The following is a 27,618-nucleotide window of genomic DNA, read 5'->3' on the forward strand; positions in this document are numbered from 1 at the left end:
AACCTATTTTAAGAATTAAAAGCCAGATGTAGTAAAATGTCTTCTTAAATCCAAAACATTATTCAATTTTGGCACTCTCGGGTTTCCACACAACAAGGCTAAACAAAAACTGACATAGTACCACTAGATGAGAAGACATTCTCTTTTTTAAATGATTCTCATGCACGATGCAAATCAAATTATAATAATCCTAAAATAACCAAACACATACAAAATGGGTTAATCTAGGGGTAAAAAAAACACAGCTCTTTTGATACATTCTTTAAGATCTTCACGAAAAGAAATCGTTTTATATTAAACACAGTGGATGCACTTTGGTTCTGCATAAGGCGCTGAATTTTTTTTTTAGATGTTTTTTTCCTGCTTTATAATCAGACTGTTATTTAAATGCGTGAGGTCACCCGCAGACCCTGCGGTCCTCCGATAACAAAAACTTTCACGGGGCGACGGTTCCGAGCAAAAACCTCCGCGTAAAAAAGGAAAAATCCCTACATTCGGTTAATCTTTCGGAAAACCGGGCGCGCTGGCGGAAGGTTTCCTAGTCTTATCTGTACGCGAACAGAAAGGCGTGAGGCGTGTCCAGGAAAGAGGCAAACAAATAATTAAGATGGCGTTAGTCCGGAAAGTGACTGAACAAAGTCATTTGTCGGCCTGGGGAGACGTAATGAGAACTGACAAGGAATGCATTACATCACAGCAGGGGGGAGGCTCAAAACAAGACCTTACCCCAAAGTACGGCTTTGCGGAAAAAAATAACAAGCCCATTAGCAATGTCACAAAGAAACCCTTACTATATCCGAGTGTTTATTCGATGCCGATCACGCCTTTCCTGTTCGACAGTCGCCGGGGTCGCATGTCCCCGCTGGTCCACGGGGCCCCGGAGAGCCCGTAGGACCCTGGGAAGTGGCCCCGGGGAGGCCTGGAAAAAAGCAGGAAGGGTAGTTATTGGGTGTACGCTGCATAAGAGTCTCAAATATGGAGCTTTACATGGTAGATTAAGATAGACAGAAAGATAAAGATAGAAAGAGAGAGAGAGAGAGAGAGTTAAGAAACAGTGACAGAGAGCGAGACAGACACAAAAAGAGAGAGAGATAAATACAGAGATATGTAGATAGAGATAAAGAAAGACAGAGATAGAGAAGCAGACATAGTGAGGATTAGCAATAGAGTTAAATAAAGAGACATAGGGACAGAAATATAGAAAGACAGAGACAGAGTGACAGGGACACAGAGAGACAGGAAGACAGAGAGACGGGACATAAGGAGATAGAGAAAAAGAAATAAAGGCAGAGATATACAGACATAGAAAGAGACATAAAGACATAGAGACAGAGCGATAGAGAAATAGAGACAGAGACTGAAAGGCATATAAGCATAGAAACAGAGGAACAGAGGTACAGAGAGAGATAGAGGCAGGGAGACAGGGAGATAGAGACATAGAGATAGAAGAAGATCTATAGAGACAGACACAGAAACACAGAGACAAAGACATAGAGGCATATACATAAGGAAAGAGTTATAGAGACATAGAGACAGAGCGATAGAGAAATAGAGACAGAGAGACTGAAAGGCATAGAAGCATAGAGACAGAGGAACAGAGGTACAGAGAGAGATAGAGGCAGTGAGACAGGGAGATAGAGACATAGAGATAGAAAGAAGAGATATAGAGACAGACACAGAAACACAGAGACAAAGACATAGAGGCATATACATAAGGAAAGAGTTATAGAGACATAGAGACAGAGCGATAGAGAAATAGAGACAGAGAGACTGAAAGGCATAGAAGCATAGAGACAGAGGAACAGAGGTACAGAAAGACATAGAGGCAGGGAGACAGGGAGATAGAGGTGTAGAAATAGAGGAAGAGATATAGAGACAGACACAGAAACACAGAGACAAAGACATAGAGGCATATACATAAGGAAAGAGTTATAGAGACATAGAGACAGAGCGATAGAGAAATAGAGACAGAGAGACTGAAAGGCATAGAAGCATAGAGACAGAGGAACAGAGGTACAGAAAGACATAGAGGCAGGGAGACAGGGAGATAGAGGTGTAGAGATAGAGGAAGAGATATAGAGACAGACACAGAAACACAGAGACAAAGACATAGAGGCATATACATAAAGAAAGAGTTATAGAGACAGACAGAGAGACAGAGATATATAACGGATTAATCCTGAAGGCGAATTATATCAAAGGCCGAAGCAGGAGCAACTAAGAATGACAATAACTTCTAGCAGCGAGCTAAAGCCAGCAACCAAGTGTCTCACCTGAGTGGCCAGAGAAGGAAACAGTGGAAAAAAGAAGAGGAAGACATCCAAATAAAGGGACTTGGCGCCTATTACATGCAGGGCTCGGCTGTGGAAGCTAACTGGCGAGCAAACATGTTAGCTTCTATAAGTTGTGTGTTTTTTACACTAATTTCTAAAGAAAATAAGAAATGTTTGGGAGTGCATGTGTTTTTGCTTATTATTATTTAAATCAATACAGTTTTATTTAAATGAAAGAACTGCTTTTCACTACTAAGAGTCACTATACAATACAGACTGGGGCTTTAAACTTTCATTTGCATTTTAATTCCTTTTTTTTTCTTCAAAAGACGCATCATGTTTACATGGAGCCATTTATCTAAGCGCCAGCTGCAATCATGACAGAAGAACCGTTTCCAGTCTCTAAGAAAAGCCGATACTAGTATCACACGTTACTAAGCAACTGCGCAATATGGAAAATGTCATCGAAACCGCTCTTTGTATTTTGTAACACATCCAATGGCGCAAATAAACTTGAACAGATTCACACAAAAGGAGAATCAAGCATATTTGCTGCATCTTCTACTTCGGAAAACACGATTTGACCTTCTGGTCACCATCGCCGTTCGTCTCCCTGAATGCTTGTTATCTCGTCACAAATTCTGCTAGTTATGCCTGATTTAAAGCTAAAATGTTGCTTATTGGGGCGCTCCAGTAAAGCCGCGTACTGATATGGAAGGGCACTTTTTTTCCATGTACACATAAAGCATAAAAGCGCTCGGGTACTAATATTTGAAATTCAAGAAAAACATTAGGGAAAAATATGCCGTAGTGTGGATGGGAAGATGAGGAGTGTATGAATTGGGATACACTTCCCCTTAGCCCGAGTGTGGGCAAACTACAGCCCGCAAAACGAAAATGGTACAAAATATAATGACTATATACATATAATAGTAAATTAAGTACAGTATTACTAATAAAATATTATTTTGTTTACTACAGAAATATTACACAATTACTACAGAACTAAATATCAAATTCAGTGCTTACAAACAGGGACTTAATATATTATCTTTCTTTCATTTCGTAAAAAAATACTATTGAAATACTACAAAAGTACTACTACAGAAAGTTTTTACAACAGAAACACAACTAAACTACAGCTACAGTAATATTACAAAATATTTAAGAGCTATTACAATACACTCTTTTGGAAATGCGTATTGTATAAAGCTGTAGCCTCATATGTATACTGTATATATATTACCGGTATTTTTAAATCCAAAGAGGGTTCACCCAAACAAATTGTCTGAGTACACAGACTTACAATTACACAGACTCGTATTTTATTGTTGATTGGATGGACTTTGATTATTTGTGTCAGGTAGGCCCCGCCCGTGTGGCGCCAGCTGCGGCTTGTTAACAGATTGGCTTTCTGTCTACTTTAAGATCAGCGCTGTCATGCTTCCCTTGTCAGCCCGTCAACGAACCTCTGCCCCGCAAGACGTGGATTTTGACTCGGCCCTGTTTTCCTGTTGGTATTCTCAGTACAGTATTGTGCCCGTTTATTTTTGTCCTGTTTAAAATCGGTTTCCAGTTTGTTCTCGTCTATTTTTGTCCTGTTTATTACTCTCTCCAGTTTTTGTTCCCGTCTAGTTTGACCTGTTTATTTTTATCTATCCTTTCTGTCCCGTCCAGTCTGGTATCGACCCCATCTGTCCGATATCAACTCGGTCAATTGGAATCGATCTCGTCGGTCTCTGGCTTGTAAAAAAAAAAAACTATAAATAAGACATTACAACAGTTACTCAGGGCTTGAGGAGATTTTTTTCACTGAGTATCTTTTTATTCTTACTCAAGGATTTTTTTGGAGGATACTGTTTTTTTTCTACTTGAGTCATATTATTCGGAGTTAACAATCCTTTTACTTGAATCCCTTTTTTTGCTACCCTACCCACCTTTGATTGTTACAATGCACTATTTTTCATTGCACTATTATTACAACTTGGGCCACTCTCCAAGCACTTGTAAATATTTTTCCTATTATCCTGCCATTCTTCTAAAGTCTTTATTACCTTGAGTGCCATGTCTAATCGAATTGCAAACAAAGTTCACTTCATTGCCAACAATGAAAATAAGGGCAATCCAATTTAATATCAATACAGTTTTTTATGTATGGACTTCTGTCATAGTGATTTACATCCCTGCATACATTTATTTAGTCATGATTTTATTATTTCTTTATTTATAACTTCTGTCATGATGACTGATTAGTACAGGGGTCAGGAACTTATGGCTCGCGAGCCATATATGGCTCTTTCCATGCGTACCTGTGGCTCAGAGACAAATTTGATTGCATGCAAATTTTCTCCATCTCGTCCAAAACAAAAACTAATAATCTTGTTCAGATACATGCAGAGCCATACCAAAGTTAACAATGGAGCAGTACTTCGCAGTATATATAGGGCACATTTTCCACTACAATTTACAGTCAAGGTGTCACAAAAAAAAAAAAACCTTGTTCTGGCTGTACAACGCTAAATAATCCGTTATATAAAACATCACTATATTATCTGTCTTCAGTGTTCAGATACCTTATGATGAATCCACAGAACAAACTGTAAATACGCCAAAACACCGGAAGAGAACTTCAAGTTTTTTGATTGGGTGAGTGGGAGGGATGGGTGGAGCTATGCAAAAAGTGCAAGCACTCCCTCCCATCTCTCGCCCTGCGCCGTCTGCGCCATAAATAAGCACATCAGGCTCCCTGTTTGCAGAATGTTGTGACGTTTTTACAAAATAACTGCTTGCATCTGGTTTTGAAACCAATATGAATGAAAAAAAGGGTCAAAATGAGTTTAACCGATCTTAAGTAATTGCAAGAAAGAGACAGGTTTAAAGTGGTATGATTGTTGATTTTGGGACACGGGCTCTGGCATTATTCTCTTTTCATAATTTTTATCAAATCATCAAAAATAAATGTGCTGAAGACTAAGCTTTTGTCTGGGGCGCGGGTTTAGCAATTTAGTACATTTGTCTCATAATATATGGTGTGGCTCTTTCCCAAAATAAAATTGATATATTTTGCTTTTATGGCTCTTTGAGTCAAAAAGGTTCCCGACCCCTGGATTAGCTACCCGATAGGTTCCCTGTCCTTTTTAAGCTCATACCTTTCACTTGCCTGTTTTCAGTCCGCCAGCAGACATCTGTTTCTACAAGGCAAGACCTTTGACCCGCTTTTTGCAACCGTTTTCCACCCGTACATTCCTGATTTCCCCGTTTGTCTCTGGCTACGACCTGTTTATTGACCCTGACCACGTTTTGCTCTCCCGTCTCGTTTTTGATCCCGACCACGTTTTGCTCTCCTGTCCTGCTATCGACCTGTTTTTTCAGTCTTCGACACAACAAATCCTGCTCCAGAAGATCCACTTCCGCATTCGGAACATGATCCGATTCTGTGAGCTTGCTGGCTTCTCGCGTCTAGCGAGCACCGGATTGCGGGCGCTGCCTGTCCTCTTTCTCTCAATAAACTTGTGGTTAACGTTACGCATCTGGGTCCTGATTCCGTTCTGGTCATGACAACTTTGTTATTTTAGTCCTTTTTAACAGTTGGGGAAAGGGTTTATATAACTTCAACGGGACACGATGAGGTGTGTAAACAAGCACATTCCTGAGTGCCAGTGCGCAGGTAGAAGATCACATCAAGCAAAGTCCAGCTCTTGTCTACGTTACAAAATACAACAGATTTCTTCAGGGAAAGGTTGAGCATCTTGAGGAAGATTTCCCTAAGGGTGATGCGGCTATTGTCAATAGGATAATGCTTTGTTCAACTATAGAAGCCTTTCTCAAACATTTTTGAAAAGAAACTAGGGAGTGCAAATTTGGCTCCAAAGCAAGTTTAGTGGGTGGAGAGGTCCAATTTGAAGTCTATAGAAAGTGTCTTCCATTTAGAATGAAAAACACAATGCATGATGAAAATCTGCAAAGTAGCGAAATTTTGAGGCAACATGGGATAACTGTACAAGTGATATATGACAAAGTTGGCTGCTACTTGTTCATTTGTTGAATGTGCGCCTACAAAAAAATAAATAATAAGAGTACTTTTCAACATCTGCCCTGGGAGTATCAAACCGGCCTCCTCGGGTCCCCGACACATAAATTGCATCTCACCTTAGACGAGATGAGCGACATTAAGGTCAGTAATAACTTTTGCTGTGACGGGCTGAAAATCAAAGAGGCCTTGCCCGCTTGTCATTGCTCCATCACGCCGTTTTTCACTCTGGGACGAGCTGACAAGTCGTGATGCCGTCTGGGAGGCTTTTTTGTTTCACGGCGCCGTTTAACTTGTTGCCTTTTTTATGACTTGAGATTGTAAGCGCTAGTCTGTCAGGAGTAAATGGAGCCACTTGGTTGTAGATCTTTTAAGGACGGATCCTTGTTGAGAAGAGTTTGGTGCCTATATATATGTCTCTTCAGTAAGTTTTCTGTGATAAAATCACAAAAAGTAAGATTTTTCAGTAATAATGGTATTTAAATATATTTCCTTTTGTTTTTAAAGGTTGTGGTTGTATTAAGAATATATATATATATACAGGGAGTGCAGAATTATTAGGCAAGTTGTATTTTTGAGGATTAATTTTATTATTGAACAACAACCATGTTCTTAATGAACCCAAAAGTCTCATTAATATCAAAGCTGAATATTTTGGAAGTTGGAGTGGGGCTTTTTTAGTTTTAGCTATTTTAGGAGGATATCTGTGTGTGCAGGTGACTATTACTGTGCATAATTATTAGGCAACTTAACAAAAAACAAATATATACCCATTTCAATTATTTATTTTCATCAGGGAAACCAATATAACAGCTTAACATTCACAAATATACATTTCTGACATTCAAAAACAAAACAAAAACAAATCAGTGACCAATATAGCCACCTTTCTTTGCAAGGACACTCAAAAGCCTGCCATCCATTGATTCTGTCAGTGCTTTGATCTGTTCACGATCAACATTGCGTGCAGCAGCAACCACAGCCTCCCAGACACTGTTCAGAGAGGTGTACTGTTTTCCCTCCTTGTAAATCTCACATTTGATGAGGGACCACAGGTTCTCTATGGGGTTCAGATCAGGTGAACAAGGAGGCCATGTCATTAGTTTTTCTTCTTTTAGACCCTTTCTTGCCAGCCACGCTGTGGAGTACTTGGATGCGTGTGATGGAGCGTTGTCCTGCATGAAAATCATGTTTTTCTTGAAGGATGCGGACTTCTTCCTGTACCACTGCTTGAAGAAGGTGTTTTCCAGAAACTGGCAGTAGGACTGGGAGTTGAGCTTGAGTCCATCCTCAACCCGAAAAGGCCCCACAAGCTCATCTTTGATGATACCAGCCCATACCAGTACCCCACCTCCACCTTGCTGGCGTCTGAGGCGGACTGGAGCTCTCTGCCCTTTACCGATCCAGCCACGGGCCCATCCATCTGGCCCCTCAAGACTCACTCTCATTTCATCAGTCCATAAAACCTTAGAAAAATCCGTCTTGAGATTTTTCTTGTCCCAGTCTTGACGTTTCAGCTTGTGTGTCTTGTTCAGTGGTGGTCGTTTTTCAGCCTTTCTTACCTTGGCCATGTCTCTGAGTATTGCACACCTTGTGCTTTTGGGCACTCCAGTGATGTTGCAGCTCTGAAATATGGCAAAACTGGTGGCAAGTGGCATCTTGGCAGCTGTACGCTTGACTTTTCTCAGTTCACGGGCAGTTATTTTGCGCCTTGGTTTTTCTACACGCTTCTTGCGACCCTGTTGACTATTTTGAATGTAACGCTTGATTGTTCGATGATCACGCTTCGGAAGCTTGGCAATTTTAAGAGTGCTGCATCCCTCTGCAAGATATCTCACTATTTTTGACTTTTCAGAGCCTGTCAAGTCCCTCTTCTGACCCATTTTGCCAAAGGAAAGGAAGTTGCCTAATAATTATGCACACCTGATATAGGGTGTTGATGTCATTAGACCACACCCCTTCTCATTACAGAGATGCACATCACCTGATATGCTTAATTGGTAGTAGGCTTTCGAGCCTATACAACTTGGAGTAAGACAACATGCATAAAAAGGATGATGTGGTCAAAATACTCATTTGCCTAATAATTCTGCACTCCCTGTATATATACAACTTGGTCGTGTCTCCTCTGCCCTGTAATGTGCATGAGGCACCAGAGAGCTCGTCAATCAATACTCACAAAGCTAAGGATATTATAGATTATCAATGTATTGGTTATCGGTCTCCCATTGCAGAATTTTGTAATCCATGAGAATAGGAAGAAGAGACCCAATAATCACATACTTTGATATGTACATAACTTAATTGTGTCCAAGAAAGATTCTAAGCATTTGTGTTCCCTATTAGAATTTATTTACATTTTCAAGAGAGGTAGTAGCACAACTTGGTTATATTTATCTCACTCTCTGTAATGTTTGCTAGGAACTGGAGATCTCTCCTCCAAGGCAAATATTTTAAGTATTTATGTGAGTCATGAGAATATATTACAATGTTCTATGGATGTAGTAGAGCAACTTGGCTGTGCCTCTTATTTACCTCTCCTTGATGTGCGCAAAGCACTGGAAATCCTTCCCAAGAAAGATTCAAAACATTCATGTTCCTCAATAGAATAGATTTAGATGTTTTTACACTAGTAGTAGCACAACTTGGTTGTGTCTCCTCTCTACCTCTTCGTAATGTGCCCAGAGGCACTGGAGATCTTGCCCAGGAATAATTTTAAGCAATATGTTTCTCATTAGAGAACATTTTGATTTTCTATAGAAGTAGTCGCACAACTTGGTTGTATTTTTCGGAATCTCTGTAATGTTTGCGAGGCACTGGAGAACTCTCCTCCAAGGCCAAGATTTTAATTATTTATGTGCATCATGAGCATATATTACAATGTTCTATTGATGTAGCAGCACAACTTGGTTGTGCCTCTTTTTTACTTCTTGATGTGCGCAAAGCACTGGAGATACTTCCCAAGAAAGATTTCAAACATTTACATTTCTTAATATAATAGATTTAGATTTTTCTTACAGCAGTTGTAGCACAACTTAGTTGTGTCTCCTCTCTACCTATTTGTAATGTGCACGAAGGCACTGGAGATCTCGCCCAAGAATAATTTTAAGCATTTATGTTTCTCATTAGAATATATTTAGATTTTCTATAGAAGTAGTCGCACAACTTGGTTGTGTCTTTTCTCTAACTCTCTGTAATGGACAGCAGGAACTGGAGAGATTGCCTGAGAAAAATTCAAAGCATTTGTGCTCAGGATTAGAATCCTTTATGATTTTCTGTAGAAATTGCAGCACAACTTAGTCTTGTCCGCTCTCTACCTCTTCATAATGTACGCGAGACACCGAAGAACTCGGCCATAATTGGTCTCATTGCTCAAGATAAGTACAGGCTTCTGAACTTTAGTAAGTATTTTTTTTTGTTTGATCTTTTGTCAATGCCAGTCATGTAGACATTTTTTTTTACACAAAAGTCTACAATGGGACTCAAACATTTGGTTCTCTGTTCTGAGAAAAACGGGGTGTAATTTGCAGCCCTTTGAGACACCTTGTGATCAAGGCTATACAATTAAACTTGACTTGACTATTGTTGTTTGATGAAGGATGAAATTACTGAATTGTAAATAAAGACAAACACAAGGGGAGCCGCTTCAATGTTCCAGGAGTTGACTGCATTCCTTTCCACAACTTTTCTCCGTGCACTTGCGTTATAAAACCCCAAAAGGAAGAAAACTACCCATTTGCACTGCACAAAATAGTCCGTAAAATATTTAAATCGTTTTTTTTCAATAAATTGGGCCGATCATTGGATGTATAAAATTAAAAACTAGGAAACACTGATGAAGATTACCGTATTTTCCAGACTATAAAGCGCACCTAAAAACCCCAATTTTGCCGGAATCCAGTGCGCCCCATAATTGAATATGCATAATTGACATTGGATGCTTCCATACATGATAATAAATGAATTAATCAGATTTCATAATGTTAGCTCAAGTTCATGAAATGTTTATTGAAGGTGTGCCTTATAATCCAGTGCACCTTATAGTTGAGAAAACACCATAGATAAATATATTTCTGTTACCTGGTGGTCCTGTAGGTCCTGGATCGCCCGGTAATCCGAAACCGACCTGACCACGTTCTCCTTTCTGCCCCCTGTAGCCTGCGAAAATAACCCCAACAATCTCATTTGTACAAATGACCGATATACTGATTTTGCATGATCACGTATGCATGAGAAATATAAACAGTCTGTAACGTTAGCACAACAAGGTCTCAACCAAGGAGATCCAAGGTGGCGATACACTTCCGACACCTTCGCGTCCGTCCCGGGAATTGTTGGCATTAACTCCCTGACGCTATAAATAACATCCGAGTGACGACAATGTCAAACAGCAGCTCGCCGATTATTCGGAGCGTCTTTACAAACAGGCTACTGCTTTCCCACCGTCGGTCCCGTACCTTGAATAATAAAAGACGAAGCGACACGGCCTCAAAAAAGTGGAAATCATCAAAGGCGCCATCTGCACAGTAGTCGAAGGCGCCGTCGCTTTCAAGATTCCGCAAGAGCGAAGGCTTGATCGCATTGGAAAAAGCATCAAAGGCGATTCACTCCACCAACACGATTCGATGCGATGCCTTTCCAGAGACCAAATACAAATATTTGTAATTAAAGGGCCGAGACGGTTGGACCAAAAGCTCTCTAAATATAATAAACGGATAGATGAGTTGTCAGGCACAAGATCGGGCACTTTGAATAATGCAGTGCAACCCCTGGATATAGCGTGTTTTTTGGGACCGTCTTGATGCCATTTTTCCAAATACAGTGGAACTTCGGTTTTCGAACGCCTCTCAGTTCGAACAAATCGGAGTCCGACCAAAAATTTCGAGAAATTCTTGCTTCGCTGTTCGGTCAAAAAATCGGAGTTCGAACGCCGGTAATGCGAGAGTGCATCCGCTAGGATGCGATGCTGAGCGGCGTACGGGTGGAGATGGCTCTTTTCCTGACCAACTGTTATCGCGTGCGGACATGCTTCGTTTTGCTTTCGCTTTTAATATAGGTGTACGAAGTGTTTTAGCCCCTAATTATGCCTCCGAGGAAAGTCAGTGCAAGCAGCAAAGTTGCTACAGGTGAAAAAAGAAAAGTAGTGCGTGCAACTATTGCTGATCTTGCCTGCGCCTTCTGCTGACCACCACAAAGGTAAGAAATCCTATTCATAATTCTTTTCTATATCTTATTTTTTTATTTTTACACGTTCATGTTAGTGTAATCTTTCGTACGGAAGATCACGATAACGCGAACGTACGATTAGCCTGGGTTAGCTTTAAGTTTACGTTAAACATTCAAGGTAAACATTCAGGGTGTTGGAACGGATTAAAACAATTTACATTATTTTTAATGGGAAAAATGATTTCGGTGATCGAACAAATCGGTTTTCGAACAGGGTTCTGGAACGGATTATGGTCGAGAACCGAGGTTCTACTGTACAAGACATTAGCAGCAAATAGCTTCATATTAGGCTAAATATAATGTTTACACTGTATGATGGGTCTTGTTGTGGAAAAAAAAAATCACATTAGAACCCCTAAAAACCACATGTTGGCAATGATTCTATATCACAACAGTTCAGCTGCTAGCATTAGCATTTAGCGTTGTTGACATGCCAATTAGTATTAGGCAGCGCAGGTATTCTAGCCTCTCCTCATGAACCCGGATATAACATATTTTTTTTTTACCGAAAGGACATTTTAGATAGTAAACACTAAATTAGCAACCGGTCGTTAGTTTTTTGTTGTTGTGTTTAATCGTGCTTTTAGGAAATAAGTAATGACAACAATATAACTACGAGAAAAACAAACATTTTATTGCTAAAACTGGAAAAATATACCAGATTCTGCATGCCCTCTTTCTACCTTCATGCACGGTTGTTCATTCTTTACCCTCCGCCAGCAACAAGCACGCTGGTACGTGTGAATATTGGCCCCGAGAGGATCTTGGAGTAATAGAGTCAGGACCAGGAGTAGTACGGTGTGCATCTTGTGCAGCCGACAGGAGCATCAAGCACGGCGCCGCTTGGCCCAAAGGAGAAAGGCTTCAACGCTTTGGTGTCACAGGAAAAAAAACAATCTCCCAAAAAGGGCCTGCCGTCGCTACGAAATCGAGCACAGACGAGAGAGAAGGGATACGGGGGAGCGCTTTGTTGCAATAATGAGACTTCTTTTCAGCACTCACGCAGCCTGGGGGATTTCATTCAGTGGGAGGAATCACTTGTGAGGAGATAAAATACCCTCAACCTTAAGCAAGAGAGAAACTGATTTGGCTACTATCGCCGTGCGGCTTCTACTGGCGATAACAAGCAGGATATGTGAAAGAGAGAAGGGCGTTTTTACCGGCGCTATTGAACATTTGCACGAGCCATCGACAAAAACAACTATTTATTGCATGCTTTAATTTGCAAAAAAATATTTTACTCTGAGATAGAATTTATAATATGGTATTCCCTCGATTTCGCAGTTGATCTGTTCCATTAGCAGCTGTATTAATTGAAATTCCACTAAGTAGGAACTACATATACTGTAATACTTATGGGGGACCAGGAGCGCCTGCAATAATCTGCAAATTAGTTCCTCATTTTAGAAATACATCTTGGTCATCCCCTGTTTACAGCAGTAGTCGATTGGGGATAATGTATTGTGGCCAAAACAGTGCTGTTCTTTTCGGCGGAAAGGACAGAAAAAAAGACCCGCCACTTATGACACAAATGAACTCTCTTGGCATCCACTCTCAGCAATAGTCAATAAGAGATAATGGATCTCAGATAAAACAGCGCTGTTCATTTCCGCGGACCACAATGGCACACTTAAGTAGGCTGAAGAGGAACAAAAGGCACTCCGCGTGTCCCCGCTCGCAACAATATGGGATCAGGGATAATTGATGGTAGCAGCATGGGTGCTGTTCATTTTAGGCCGAGAGAACAGAAAAAAAGATTCGCCACACATGACACAAATTTGCTCTATCGTCTCTCTCTCTCAGAATACTGGGGATAATGGACTGCAGTCAAAAAGGTGCTGTTCTTATTGGCAGGAAAGAAAAGGAAAATAAAGGCCGCCAAAAATGGCACACATTTTCTCTCTTGGCATCCGCTCTCAGCAGTAGTCAATTGGAAATAACAGATCTCAGATAAAACAGTGCAGTTCACTTTCGGCAAGGCGCAATGGCACGCTTTAGTAGCCCGGAGAGGAAAAAAAGGCCATCTGCAGGTCCCGTCTCGCAACAATATGGGAATGTGGCTAATGGATCGTGGCCACAGGGGTCCTTTTCATTGTAGGCGGAAGAACAGAAAAAAAAGCCGACACATGACACAAATTTGCTCTCAGCCTTTGCTCTCAGCAAGTCGATTGGGGAAAATGAATTGTGGCCAAAAAAGTGCAGTTCTTTTTAAGTGGAGAACAATGGCACACTTCAGAACCCCTAACTGATAAAAATGCACCCTTACTCTCAGCAATAGTCGACCGGGGATAATGGATTGCAGCCTGTTCATTTTAGGCGGAAAGAACAGGATGAAATGTGCTCTGCCGGTTCTCGCTCATGGCAATATGCGATCAGAGATAATGGATCGCTGAATATTTTTTAAACTCATAAAGCAATAAGTCCGGGACCATGAAATCGGCAAGGAATTACTCCATCGTAGCACATTTCCAGTGTACATCATAAAAATTGAAAAACAGATTTATTCAGTATTAAATTGACATATGGCAGAAATACTCACATGCAAAAGAAGTAACCAGCAAAACAAATGTTCAATGCTTAAGATTCCAGTGTGTTGTTCAAAAAAAGCAAAAAAAAAAGTGGTTTTGACATTTAATTGAGCAAAATGATTCTCATTTGTTCTTTGATCAAATAATTTCACTAATTTAAGCGTTTTTTTCCCCTATTTGTTGTAAACAAAACACCTTAAAAATACAGTAAATAAAAAATAATAGTACTGGAAAAGCAGAAAAAAACAATGAAATTGAACAAAAATTTGTGGTATTACATGGCATGGCAGATAATAATGCTCATTTTCCAAATGCAAAAAGAGAAAAATATGAGCAAATAAAAAAGCACGATTATCTGTTATCTTCCAAAAAGCATCAATATGCTCCATTAAGTATTAAGTATTTAAATTTTAATAGAAAATGTGTTTAAATATTGTAACAGGAAAGAAAACACTTAAATTGAGCAAAATTTAAATGAGGGCAACATTTTTTGTGAAAATATCGAAAGCAAAAATAATAGAATAATGGAATAAAATGAAAGAAAATCCCATTTGTAAGCAAACAGTTCATTAGAAATCAAATTAAAGGCAAGAAAAAAAAACAGAAAAATGAATTCAACAGGAGGATTTTTCACCATAATAATTCATGTATGCAGAAACCATAACACTCCAATATTAGCTAACTTGAACTGGCTCCTAGTCAGCTTAAGATGTGTTTTTAAGGTTTTTACTAACATACAAATGTTTGCGAGAACTTGTACCATTTTATCCCTCTAAATTGATTTCCCCCTATGTTCCTACACGGAGCTTCTGCTTGGAAAATGCTGGTCTACTTGTGACTCCAAGATCCAAGAAGAAATCCGAAGGCTCGAAAGTGTTCTCCATCCAGGCCCCAGTCCTGTTGAATACTCTGCCTCCGGAGATAAGATATGCAGCCTGAGTGTACGTTTTTGAATTTAGACTACATAATACCTTTTTTTTTTTCTAAATTGATGTTCACAACGTTTTGTGTATTGTTACCCAATGCAACATGAATTGCAGCCTGGTCATCCTGAAAGAGGGATTAGCACTTATGTGGCCCCTTCTCAAGGTTTCTTATTTCCCATCATGTTGAGGTTTTGAGTTTTTCCTTGCCCGCATGTTGGTTCCAGATCAGGGGACAGTATCATTGTAACCTGTGCAGTCCTTCGAGACATTTTGTTATTAGAGATGTCACAGAAAGTAGGAAAAAAGGCAAATTGGATGTTCAAAGAAGCACGCTCTCCATCAGAGGATGACAAGAAATAACGAGGAAACATCACACAAAAACTCATACAAGACCCCCCACCACCACCACTACGTGAGGGAAGTCAACAAAGGAAGAATTAGGAAGTTGTTGAATCTTTGATTTATCAAGGGAGATAACGCTCCTCTTCATTCTCAGTAAATATTTATAGCCAGGCTGCATTAAGACCACCCCATAAAACATTTCTCTGCGCAGAAAATAAAACAAGCAAAATAATAATAAAAAAAAAAATCCAGGAGCTGTGCAATGCCAGGCACATATTTATAGTGTTGCCTACATTATGTGTATTATTCATGAATGAAAGCAGCAGCATTTTGCATTACGGCTGCGTAAACACGTTGTGAGGTAGATACAAAGCTCAGAAACGACAAAAACACACAACAAAGTCTGGGCTGACCCCTTATCATCTTTCCTGACTTTCTTTTCACCCTCAGGATCGAAGTATCGCTAAAAGTTTGATCGAGTCAATTGTTGATTTGTGTTGGTATTCCCCCGAGAGCCGCCAGTTCGCCGCGCACTCCTGGCCTTTATTCTCAGCTGCCCGCCCCTCAGTCTAAAGAGAAGAGAATCCCCAAATAAATGGAAACTGTATTTTTCTCTAAGCTACATTTTTAACACTTAACTCCTTCAGTGCCAAAGACATTTTTATGAGGTTATTCTACCACAGGGGTTGGGAACCTTTTTGACCCAGAGCCATAGTAGCAAAATATTGATTTTATTCAGAGAGAGCTATACCATATATTTCCAGACAAAACTCAGCAAAACCGCTAAACTGCTTTCCAGACAAAAGCTAATTTTCAGCGCATTTTATTTCTCTGTGTGACGATAGATGATATAATTTATGAAAGAAGAATAATGCCAAACCCTGTGTCCCATTTCAACAAATATACCAATTTAAACTTGTCTCCTCCCACTGTTACTTAAGATCGTTGAGGCTCATTTTGACCTTCATTTTGATAATGGTTTTTAAACAAGGTGCAAGCAGTGTTCTTATGTAAAAATGTCACAAAAAATGGCAAACGAAAAGTTTATGGATCTGTTTCCCTTCAGTGCAGTGGTCCCGTGTGAGAGGGAGGGTTGCGATGCTGTGTTTAAGGATCACCCAATGAAATCCTCCTACTGCTACCGCTCACTCAATCAAATTGCTCTGTGTGCTTAGCTGGAGTTTTTTTTCAAGTCTACGGTTTGTTTTGTGGGTATTTATGATAAAGTGTCTCAAGCCATATGTACTCATGAAAAGCCATAGGTTCCCGGCCCCTGTTCTACCATATCTGATCTCAGATAACAAATATTTACAATGACATTTCTTTTGCCTGAAACCATCATTTGATTTTGGGGTTTTAGGGACATTGCGTAACAGGAACAGTAGTACAGATTATGGGTCTTGAATTTTTTTTTTCCTAAAATCTCTAAAACGGCTGGCCTTTGTATGTTCTATTCTGAATACAAAATGATTAACCCTTATTGAGTTAATTAATTAAATAAATATTGGAATAAAAAAAATACATATTTTTTTCTCTTTTAAAATGTATATTTTACTTCATTTTATGTTGAATATATTTATTATATTTTTGTTATTTTAGTTTAATCAGTTAATTTATTTTATTTTTGTTTTTGATTTGGGAAATATTTTTGGTTTGAAAAAGTACATATTTTATTTTTTATTTTATTTCGATTTAACTTTTTTACTTTTAATTAGGTACATTCCTTATATTTTTTCCTCATTTTTGTTTTTGTTTTATTTTGTTGATATTTTTTGATTGAACAAGTATTTGACAATGAAAAAAAATATATTTTCTTATTTTTTGTTTAATTTTATCTAATTTTGAATTGAAAAAGATTTTAAAATGTTTTACATTCTCCTTAGTTTCATTTAACTTTTTTTCTATATTTCCTTCTATTTTCGTTTAATCCTTATTTTTCCAATCTAAAAAATATTTCTTATTTTTTTCTGTATTGATGGTATCATATTTAAAATGAATTTTCATTTACGAATATTTTCACTTTTGTTTTTTCATTTTCAGTTTTATTCAATCTTATTATTTTTTTAACCTTTATTTAAGTATTTAAAAAATAAAAAAAATACATAATAATTAAAGTCCATTTGACCCTTTTAATAAAAAATATTGTAGGTAGAGGGCACGTAAGATAAGGCAAACTAACATGAGTTATGCAAGTTCAAGATTAGTACGTTTTAGTTGCTAGTTAAGGTATGAATATATTAAAACAAGTCAAGATCCCCATCAAGATGTGCACCCAATCATACCTTGAGGACCAGGAGGACCAGGCTGACCCGGTGAGCCGGGTAAGCCGTCCTTGCCGGGTCGTCCCGGGGGTCCTTGGAGATGTGAAGCTAAAATCCCAACGGGAAGCTTCTGAAGTGACGCCGAGCTTGAGAACTTTTCTACAAGATAAAATCGAAAGTCAAAAGAGGAATAAAAAAATATAGATGGATTAACGCCGCGTACCTTCAAAGATTCTCAAGATTTCAGTCCTGATGAACATTTTGATGTCTTCCATGACGGCTGAGTCGCCCTGTAGAGAGTTGCTAATGAATTTTCTTGCGAGAATGAAATGTCAGATAATTCTTATAACGATTTGGGGATCAGGATGCAAGTCTTATCCCAACCTCTAAGGATATCTTCTTCTACAATGTTAGTAGAAACGAATACATCAAGGATAACGCCAGGACGATTACCACCATTAATGTCAGTCAACAGGAAAAGTTTTTGTGTGAATAGAGTGATATTTTTGTTTGGGTTGTAAAAGTTTCGTATACTGTAATTTCTCAATAATCCGTGAAGTATAATTATAACATAGGTCATAATTTAAAAAAAGTAAAAGTGATAGCATTTCTTTGTTGTTCTATTGTCCCCAGTGTCCCTACATTTGTCTACAGTTTCAGTTTTTTATCATCGATCCATCCATCCATTATCCGCAGCGCTTATCCTCAGTAGGGTCGCGGGGTGCTGGAGCCCATCCCAGCTATCTTTGGGCAGTGGGCAGGGGACACCCTGAACTGGTTGCCAGCCAGTTCCAGCACGTCACAGTTCTGGGGTCATGAAATTGAACCTCCTGTGTGGAGTTTGCATGTTCTCCCTATGCTTGCGTGGATTTCATCCAGGGCATTCCGGTTTCCTCCCATATTCCAAAAACATGCATGTCAGAATAATTGTCCAAATTGTCCCTAGGTGTGAATGAGCAAGGGAATTGTCTGTCTCTGTGTATGTACCCTGTGACTGGCTGGCAACCAGTTCAGGGTGTCCCCTGCCCACTGCCCAAAGATAGCTGGGATGGGCTCCAGCACCCCCCCGACCCTACTGAGGATAAGCGGTGCAGATAATGGATGGGTTGAGTTTTTTTATAAATTCTATCAAAATATTTATTACATTTTATTCAATTAACGAAAATTTACATTTATAAACAAATATAAAATTGGCACGTATAAACAATCAAGTCCAGGGTGTTTGCCAGGCTGCTACACACCAGTGCCAGACAAAGATTTTTTTTTAAAAAAAGCATCTACTAGTAAAAAGGAGCATCAGCGATTGCACAACTGCTGAAGAAGATTAGCATCTTTTGGAAAAAAAAATCTGCTGGTAGGAAAGAGTATCTGATGGAAAAAAACATCTGCTGGACTGATGGAAAAAATTGAGCATCAGGTAGGGGAAAAGGAGAATCTTTTGTCACAATTGAGCACCCAATGGAAAAAGAGCATCCGCTTGAAAAAAAAAAAAAAAAAAATTTTTCAAGAAAAAAAAACAATGAGAATTTGCTGGAAAAAAAATGAGCATTTGCTGCACAAAATAAGCATTTGCTGGAGAAAATGAGCATCTTCAAGAAAAAAAAGAGCATCCACTGGGGGAAAAACAGCCTCTATTCAAGGGGGGGAGAAGAATTCGCTGAAAAAAAATGAGCATCTGCTTCAAAAAGTGAGCATCTGCTGGAGAGAATGAGCATCTGCAAGAAAAAAAAGAGCATCTGCTGGAGAAAATGAGCATCATCAAGAAAAAAGAGCATCTATTACAGGAAAAAAAATCGTGAGGATTTTCTGGGAAAAAAGTTTGCATCTGCTGCAAAAAATGAGCTTCTGCTGGAAAAAGAATTAGTATCTGCAAGAAAAAAAGAGCATCCGCTGGAGAAAATGAGCATCATAAAAAAAAACAACAAGAGAATCCACTGGGAAAAAACAGTATCTATTAGAAGGGGAAAAAAACTATGATTTGCTGGGAAAAAAAATGAGCATCTGCAGCAAAAAAAGAGCATTTGCGGGAAAAAAGTGCGCATCTGCTGGTGAGAATGAGCACTTGCTGGAAAAAATAAGCACCTTTTGACCCTGGTTGTAATCCAAGCATGTTACCAAAAACCTTTGTCAAATATCCAATTTCAAGCTTTTGTTTTCACTCCCCGGAAATGACATTTCCATCTACAGTTAAATTCATGATTTACCAATTGTCCCGGTGGTCCTATATCTCCTTTCTTTCCCTGGGGCCCACTGGGACCTGTTGGGCCCCCTTCACCTTGGCGTCCTCTCTCTCCTTGGACACCCCTTTCTCCGGGAATTCCGGGGTCACCCTGTTCGATTGGAACACACACAACAAAAGTTCTGTAAAATTACCTTAACCCAAATAACCAAGTTTTCTATAATTGAGATAGATTTCTTTTTCTTTAATGACTCCAATTTCATAATTGTCACCGCCTCTTTAGCACTTCCAGGTTTTAACCTGATTTTAATTATATAGCACCTTAAAAACAAGGACATAGTCCAAAGTGCTCTCCAAGCACTGAGACATAAATAAAACAGCAAATAGAAACAAGGATGAATAAACACACATTAAGAGCAAAACACAAACAAAATAAAACCAGAGTAAAAAATGGGGCTGTAAAAAAGGAAGAAAAAATAGACCGAAAATGTATCTCCAATTATATTAGGGTATTAAGAATACCGAGGGCTATCTTTCTCGTTTTTTTAAAAAGAAATTGTGTATTAGAATACGTAATACTTATATTAAAAAAATGTCTCTGCTACTTACACGTTCACCTTTAGGGCCTCTGTCCCCGAGTCTTCCTGGTGTTCCCTTTAATAGCAAATACAAATACCATAAATAAGACTTTCCATTTGCTAATTTTCATTGTTGTGCACTGACAGACACGAGGTGGTGCTAAAGCTCACGCAACATGCCAGCATTCAAAAAAACCAAGCGCTTTTTTCCCGACCACAATCACATGACCCTATATATTTTGTATAGGAATATATTAACTATTTATAAATGTATTTGTAGACATTTATAAATACGTGCACATATATGCAAACGTGACCTTTGTTTTCCATTGCGAACTCGCCACTAAATTATCTGTGCATGCCGCTGCTAACACACATTTCTCAATTAATTATACGGTTTTTAATTATTCATCGACACTCAAATGACTGATGGTGAATGAAATCTGGATAGTCACAGTACTCACAGATAAAATATTTATTCGGGATGTAGTTTGTCATGGTTAGAAATTGGTTGCCTTACCTGGTATGACTGTCACCATTGTTTAATATTTGGTCTTTCAAAAGAAAGTTTTTTTGTTTTTGTTGGTTTTGATGACTAATATCAAGTTGCTATCTTGCAGCTAGCACATACTAAATTGAGGTGTTCCTATCTAAGATCTACAATATTTTTGTGTGAATGGGCTGCTATAAATTGACATGAATTCTACCTATCTGCTTTAACAATGCACACGCAGCTTTGCTAAGTTCCACTTTATAAGTGTTGGGTAATAATGGAGTTCAATACAGAACACTCCTTGCATGTTTAAAAAAAGAAGAGGCAAATTTGGACTAATTTCAATGATATTGATTGCTCCGAAGCAGAGTGCATTAAATATTTCAATCCTAGAGACTGCTGAGCTTTTTATTTTTGTTTTCGTTTAAATTTATGTTTTTTTGCATGTTTTTCAGAAGATCGGAGTCTAAATTGGTTAAAACAGAATTTGAAATAAAGAGGTAATACGTTTAATTTTTATTAAATTGTTTTGCATTTTCAGGGATTTTGTGTTGTTGTTCACTTTAAATGTGTTCAATCAATAAAAAGCTAAAATTGTTTTTTATTTTTTCAGATCTTGGACTATTTTCATGTATATTTCATGTGTTTTTCACGGATCCCCACAAAACATATACAATTAATAATTACCAGATAATTTGGTGCACAGTGTTTTATTGTTATTGAAAAGATTCAAGATTCAAAGTGTTTATTGTAATAGGCACGATAAAGAACCACGTTTCCCCTGCACAATGAAATTCTTACCTTGCTGTCCACACAGTTGTCAGAGTAAAAATAGAAACTAGGAAACTATATACATTTATACATAAGACAATATTACGAATATTAAAAGATAAAAATACAAGATTAACTCAAGATGGGTAAATATATCATTACAAAAACAAAATATTTAAGGAGCCGTTTGTGACCTTAAAGAGTCTCTTCTCAATGAGCCAAGCCAAAAGACCCAGATTATTAAATAGAGCTGTCCTCTTAGGTGGGCGGTGACGCTTGCCATGACAACGACGTGTTGACAAGCCACCAGAGCAAGCGTGTCGGCGTAATTTTATTGCACTTTATAAAAAAAAAAAAAAAACACATCAACCTTTCTTCCACTCAGTCGCTTTACTTCCACATCAGGGGTCATCAGTAATTAATTTTTGGAAAAAAAATTAATATTTAAGTGCGAAAAAATTAAAATTAATTTTTTTGCGGCAAGGCCAATTAATGGGTATTTATTGGATTTCTAGCCATTAATTGGTAATTTAATGGTATACTAGCCGTGTCAATATGGTCGAACAAACTGGTCCCTCTAATCTAATCTAACCATTTTTTCCTTCGGTCCCATAACCGTGCGAAGATTACAATCAATACAGCGTAGTAGTAGTGGTGTACAACGTGTGCGTATGGGCATCCACGACGTACGTGCTTGAGGCAAAACGTGAGCCAATCAACAAGCCCGATTTTGTCCCGACCAATAAAAAGCTGCTTTGCAACCACACTATGTACGTACAGCTACCGTGTTTCCCCGAATATAAGGCCGGCCTTACTTCAAAATCATCGTCAAAAATTGAGGTTTTGAAATAAAAATATGTGCAAAAGTAATACATTTTCGCTAAAAATTTCTTAGAAAAGCATTGCCGTTGTTAAATAACGTTGATATCTACGGTTTTCATAGGTAATATGAGCCTCTTATTTGCAGGAAGGTTGAATTTCATTTCTCATAAAAAGCTGGGCCTTATATTCAGGGTGGGTCTTATAATGGGGGAAGCACGGTAGCTTACGCGTATGCATGCACTGTCCCGATTGTGCGTGTATGTGACCTTGACCGCATACGAAATGCTCGCGCGGCGTGAAAAGTTGCACGTTTGTTGACGCAATCGACTAACAAAAAACCCGAATATTTTCGCAATTAATGGGTTGCAATAATTGCTAATTATTTAAATTTTGCAATAAATGGATTTATGAATTTAAGCAACCATTCCATTAATTTTTCGCAATTAATGGCATTAATTTTTCACCAATCATTTATTGCTGACCCCTGTTCCACATCCTCTCACATTTAGTGACCCTATAACTAGGGTTTGCGAGACTTTTTGGTCTCCCGCCCCCCTTTCTTTGCCTTGCTGTCTCTTAGGGAGTAGAGATAGAGAGGAGAGGATCCCCAGTCCCCTCGCTCCCTCCACTTTAGTCGCCTCTTACGACACGGGGACCACGGTGGGATAATTCTTAGGTGCCGAGTTGCTTAACTTGTTTGGGTAATTTTTGTGTGTTTTTTGCCACTTTTTCCCTTTTTCATTTTCTCTGTTTTCTGTCGGTCACCCCGATAGCTGGATAGATAGATAGATAGATAGATAGATAGATAGATAGATAGATAGATAGATAGATAGATAGATAGATAGATAGATAGATAGATAGATAGATAGATAGATAGATAGATAGATAGATAGATAGATAGATAGATAGATAGATAGATAGATAGATAGATAGATAGATAGAGAAGCCAGTTTGGTGACTGGCTTGCTAGTGTGCCTGTGTTCCTCACATGATGTCATAGTTCAAATGTGCTCTCTTCAAAATGCATTATCTTGGAAAATAATTGGATAATATCGATACACAGATCTTATGCAAAAAACATATACTTTTTCCTCACATTTTGCATGTTTTACAATTTTTTTTCCGGGGCAGCACGGCGGCGCAGTGGTTAGCGCGTGTGCGGCACAGTTATAAGGCCTTGGGAACCTCCTGTGTGGGTTCAAATCCAGCTACTGGACTTCCTGTGCAGAGTTTGTATGTTCTCCCCGTGCTTACGTGGGTTTCCTCCGGGCACTCCGGTTTCCTCCCACATTTCAAAGACATGCATTTCAGGTGGATTGGCCGGTCCAAATTGTCCCTAGGTGTGAATGAGCGAGCGAATTGCAGTGCGACTGGCTGGCAACCAGTTCAGGGTGTCCCCTGCCCACTGCCCGATGATTGCTGGGATGGGCTCCAGCACCCCCGCGACCCTACTGAGGATAAGCGGTGCAGCTAATGAGATGAGATGAGATATTCTGTCCTGTAACAAGGAAAACAAAAATGCAAAATGCTATAATTTTTAGGGGTACTTGGGTTGAGCACCCCCAAAAACCGGCTGGTTACGCCCATGTCTGCACTCGTATCAAGGAAGCATCGACACCCCTCAATACAAACCGTATACGTTTCTAACTACCTGCAAAAACTGACAAAAACGTAGTTTTAGCGACAGAGTACTCCGTTTCCCCTCGACGAACGTGAATCGATGTCTTATTATCGCGCCCAGGTGTATTATTTGTCTAGCTTCCCCGCAGTCTTTCACCTTCTGCAATGTCACGCCTGCTCTGCATCACTACCGCTTTACTGTAGACGCAAAAAGCGAGGAACGGGGAAAAAAAAAACAAAAGGAGAGGAGCTCTTGAGCTGCGTGTCACAACATCTTGTGTCTTCCAAGCCCACCCTGTCAGCCCTCATCGCCTTCTTCAAGGGAGCTCTTTGCGACACCCGCGGGAGCATCCTTGCATCCTTTCACAGACACATTAAAACAACCTGCCATGTGATGCTTTCATTTATTTCTTTATTTATTTCTCTTTAAAAGGGGCGATACTACCCTTCTTTAATCAAGCGCTCCCTATTACTCCTAAAGCAGGGGTGGTTAACTATCTGAAGTCGAAGATTTGGCCATGGGGTCAATCCTGGAAACCTATGCAATTATTGTTCATTTCTGAATAAATACACAGTACATGCAGATATCTACACGTTATATTTCTATAGTATTTCCATTGCACCTTTTTTATAGTATACCTGTTGTTTTTTTGTCGTATTTACGTTGTTATATCTCTGATTGTCATGATTACTGATGTGAATCACCTGTGCCAACTGCTTCGGACTCTGATTGGCTCCCTGTCCCTATTCAAACCCACACCTTTCTGTCACCTGTTGTCAGTCCGTCTGCAAACCTCAGTTTACACTAGGCAAGCCCTTTTCGACCCTGACTCCCGCCGTTTTTGCTCCCGTCTGTTCCCCGCGTTCGAGTGACCTGCCTCCCGCGCCCAGCGATCACCGGATGGTGGGTGCGACCCTTTCCTTTCTTCCAATAAAACTGAGAGAAAAGTAACGCAAGTGGGTCCTGTTTCCGTTCTGGTCCTGACATCCAGAGTACCTTTTTTATTGTATACCTGCTGTGGTGGTATTTCTGTAGTGTTTCCACAGTAGATTTTTTTATAGTATATGTGTATTATTTTTGTAGTATTGCTGTAGTTGTATTTTATTGGTTTTTATTTCATGTTTACATAGTTGTATTTTTGTAGAATTTCTATAGTATTTCCATAGTACCCTTTCTATAGTATACCTGTATTTTTGTAGTATTTCAATGTGATATCTCTGAAGTATTTTTGTAATACAGTATTACTGTGGTGGTATTTCTGTAGTGTTTGCACAGTTGAATTTTTGTAGTATATCTGTATTATTTTTGTAGTTTTACTGTAGTTGTTTGTTTGTTAGTATTTCTATTTTAGTATTTCTGTTGTAGTATTTTTGAAGTATTTCTTTAGTTGTATTTTTATAATATTACGGTTGCATTTCTGTAGTATCTATGTTTTCATATTTCTATGCTAGTAATTTTGTATTATAGTGTTTCTATGGTAGTATTTTTGTAGTATTTATGTACTATTTTTTCTTTTCAGAATGAAAAATATAGAAGATATGGTCCATGTGTTTAAGCACTTATTCTGATATTTAGTTTTATCGAGTAATTTTGTAGTTTTTTTGTAGAATTTCTGTAGAAATATTTCAGTTGTACACACACAAAAAGACAATGGGAGAAAAGGTGGCACCAAAAATATTTTTTTACAAAAGTAACTTGATGTCCTCTTTAATACATTGTCATGAAATTTTGACCATTTTCATTTGTGGGGCCAAGTGAAAATGATGTGGCCCGCAAGCTTTAGTTTGCCCACCTTTGCCATAAAGGCTTATGGTTTCTTTAAATCATGGGCCCCCAGAGTGGTGCCCTAGGAGCACCAGAGTATCCCGCAGATCAGTTCTGAAAACAGCTTTTTCAAAAAAACTGTTACTTTTGTGTAACAAGGTAGATTATCAAAATAAATGCTGTAAAACAAGGAGCAGTTCCTTTAAAGATTTTACAAGCAGAACATTCTGGGCAAAAATGACTTCTTATACTGACAGGTGGGTCCATAAGCTCAAAAGAAACCTAATCTTTGAGAAACTTAAAAAACTTAAAGTCCCAGTGTGTAATGGTTGACCACTAAATGGCACTGTTGTCCAATGTGAACGAAACCCAATGCCAGAGAGCACAGCGCAGCAACAAGAACCCAGACAAAAATATCAGCGACCTCTAGGTAGGGATTTAACTATGTAAAAGAAATAGATTTTTTTTTACCTATGCTTCTTTTTTTTAATAAGAAGTAACATTGGTATGGTAGCAGTGCATTTTTGCCTAGTATTAAATTCATGTTTTTTACTCCCTGAAAGTTTTTTGTACCACTCGGAAGCACTAACCATTCCCCAATGTCCCTTTAAGGCAGTGAAACTTTCCACTGCACACGCTTTGTCTAAAAGGGTTCTAGCAAATCTGATATAATAACGTTCAAGGCCACTTTTGGCTACAAAATAAAGCCGACAAACTGAAATAACGAAAACGTTATAGAATCACAACTGAATAAATGAAATTATATCATTGTGACTAAATAAATTAAGAAGCTATAAACGACTGCTATAATAAAGACATTTTTAATGAAAAATTTCTTTAACCGTGACATATTTCAATAATACAACATTGCTCAGCAGTAATGGGTCACTGTGATATTTTTTAGGACATGTTCTTTCTAACTGGCATGAACAATCATTGAAATGATCAGCAGCTTACATACATGATCAATTCCTTGCAAAAATATCTCTCAAATTAGCCTGTGATTTATATTTGTAAATAACTCACTTCTCTTATATGAGGCAGATCTTTTAACCCGACTTTAAATAATTACAACACGGTAATAACATAGTAATAACATAGCAATAACAAGTTATTTCAGGAATTCATGTCAAACTAGTAGCCCTTCCCGCTGATTAGTAACAAAAAGTAGCCATCAGCTTGTTTTTGTCTTTGTGCCACCGTCCAAAGACGCAAATTCAGTTATGAAAAAAATGACGACTGATCAACTAAGACTTTAGATATTTCACAGATTTACAGCTGGATAGCAAAATAAAGGATGGTTAATGAGCAGTTCATTCCCGAGAACCTTACAGAGGGTCATCAACACAGCCCAGAAAATCATGGGCTCTCTGCCAAGTCTGGAGCATATTACCAGCTCAAACTACTGCAGAAGAGCCAACACTAAGGACTCCTTTTACCCAGGCTAATACCTTTCAGACTGAAGCAACAAGTCCCTTAAAACCAAGCCGAACATGCTCGGAGACAGTTTCTTTCCTAAAGCCATCACCACCCTAGCACATAAAACTGTGAAAAAACATCTTTCCTATGTATATTGTAGAATAATTTATAATCATATCTTATTCCTGCATAATGTTGCTGCTAAATGTCATTGCACTACTTCTCATGACACGATTTTATGGTGCATTTACAACTTAAGCCAGTTTACAAGCAATACCCTGAAAATATTGCCTATACATCCTTTTTTTATATTACATATTGAAGTCCTTTATTCTATTTATCCCGGAGTGCCACATCCAAATCAGCAAAGTCTAATTGTAATAAC

At 38.6% G+C, this 27,618-nt stretch overlaps 1 protein-coding gene across 1 annotated transcript in view; it reads right to left on the bottom strand.

Annotated features, from left to right (window-relative positions):
- Window positions 1-798: 798 nt before the first annotated feature.
- col19a1 (collagen, type XIX, alpha 1) overlaps window positions 799-27,618 on the bottom strand; it is a 223,093-nt gene continuing 196,273 nt past the window's right edge. The window contains exons 45-50 of the mRNA XM_088351663.1: window positions 20,375-20,419; window positions 19,791-19,916; window positions 17,810-17,876; window positions 17,608-17,745; window positions 10,384-10,461; window positions 799-919 (exon numbers count right to left, since the gene is read on the bottom strand). Of these exons, the coding sequence (XP_088207789.1) occupies window positions 819-919; window positions 10,384-10,461; window positions 17,608-17,745; window positions 17,810-17,876; window positions 19,791-19,916; window positions 20,375-20,419 (555 nt within the window). The 3' untranslated portion in view covers window positions 799-818. The remainder of the gene's footprint in view (window positions 920-10,383; window positions 10,462-17,607; window positions 17,746-17,809; window positions 17,877-19,790; window positions 19,917-20,374; window positions 20,420-27,618) is intronic.

Source organism: Urocampus carinirostris, chromosome 13 (assembly GCF_059441175.1).
Source record: "Urocampus carinirostris isolate Australia breed hairy pipefish chromosome 13, RoL_Ucar_1.0, whole genome shotgun sequence".
NCBI classification, from domain to species: Eukaryota; Metazoa; Chordata; class Actinopteri; order Syngnathiformes; family Syngnathidae; genus Urocampus; species Urocampus carinirostris.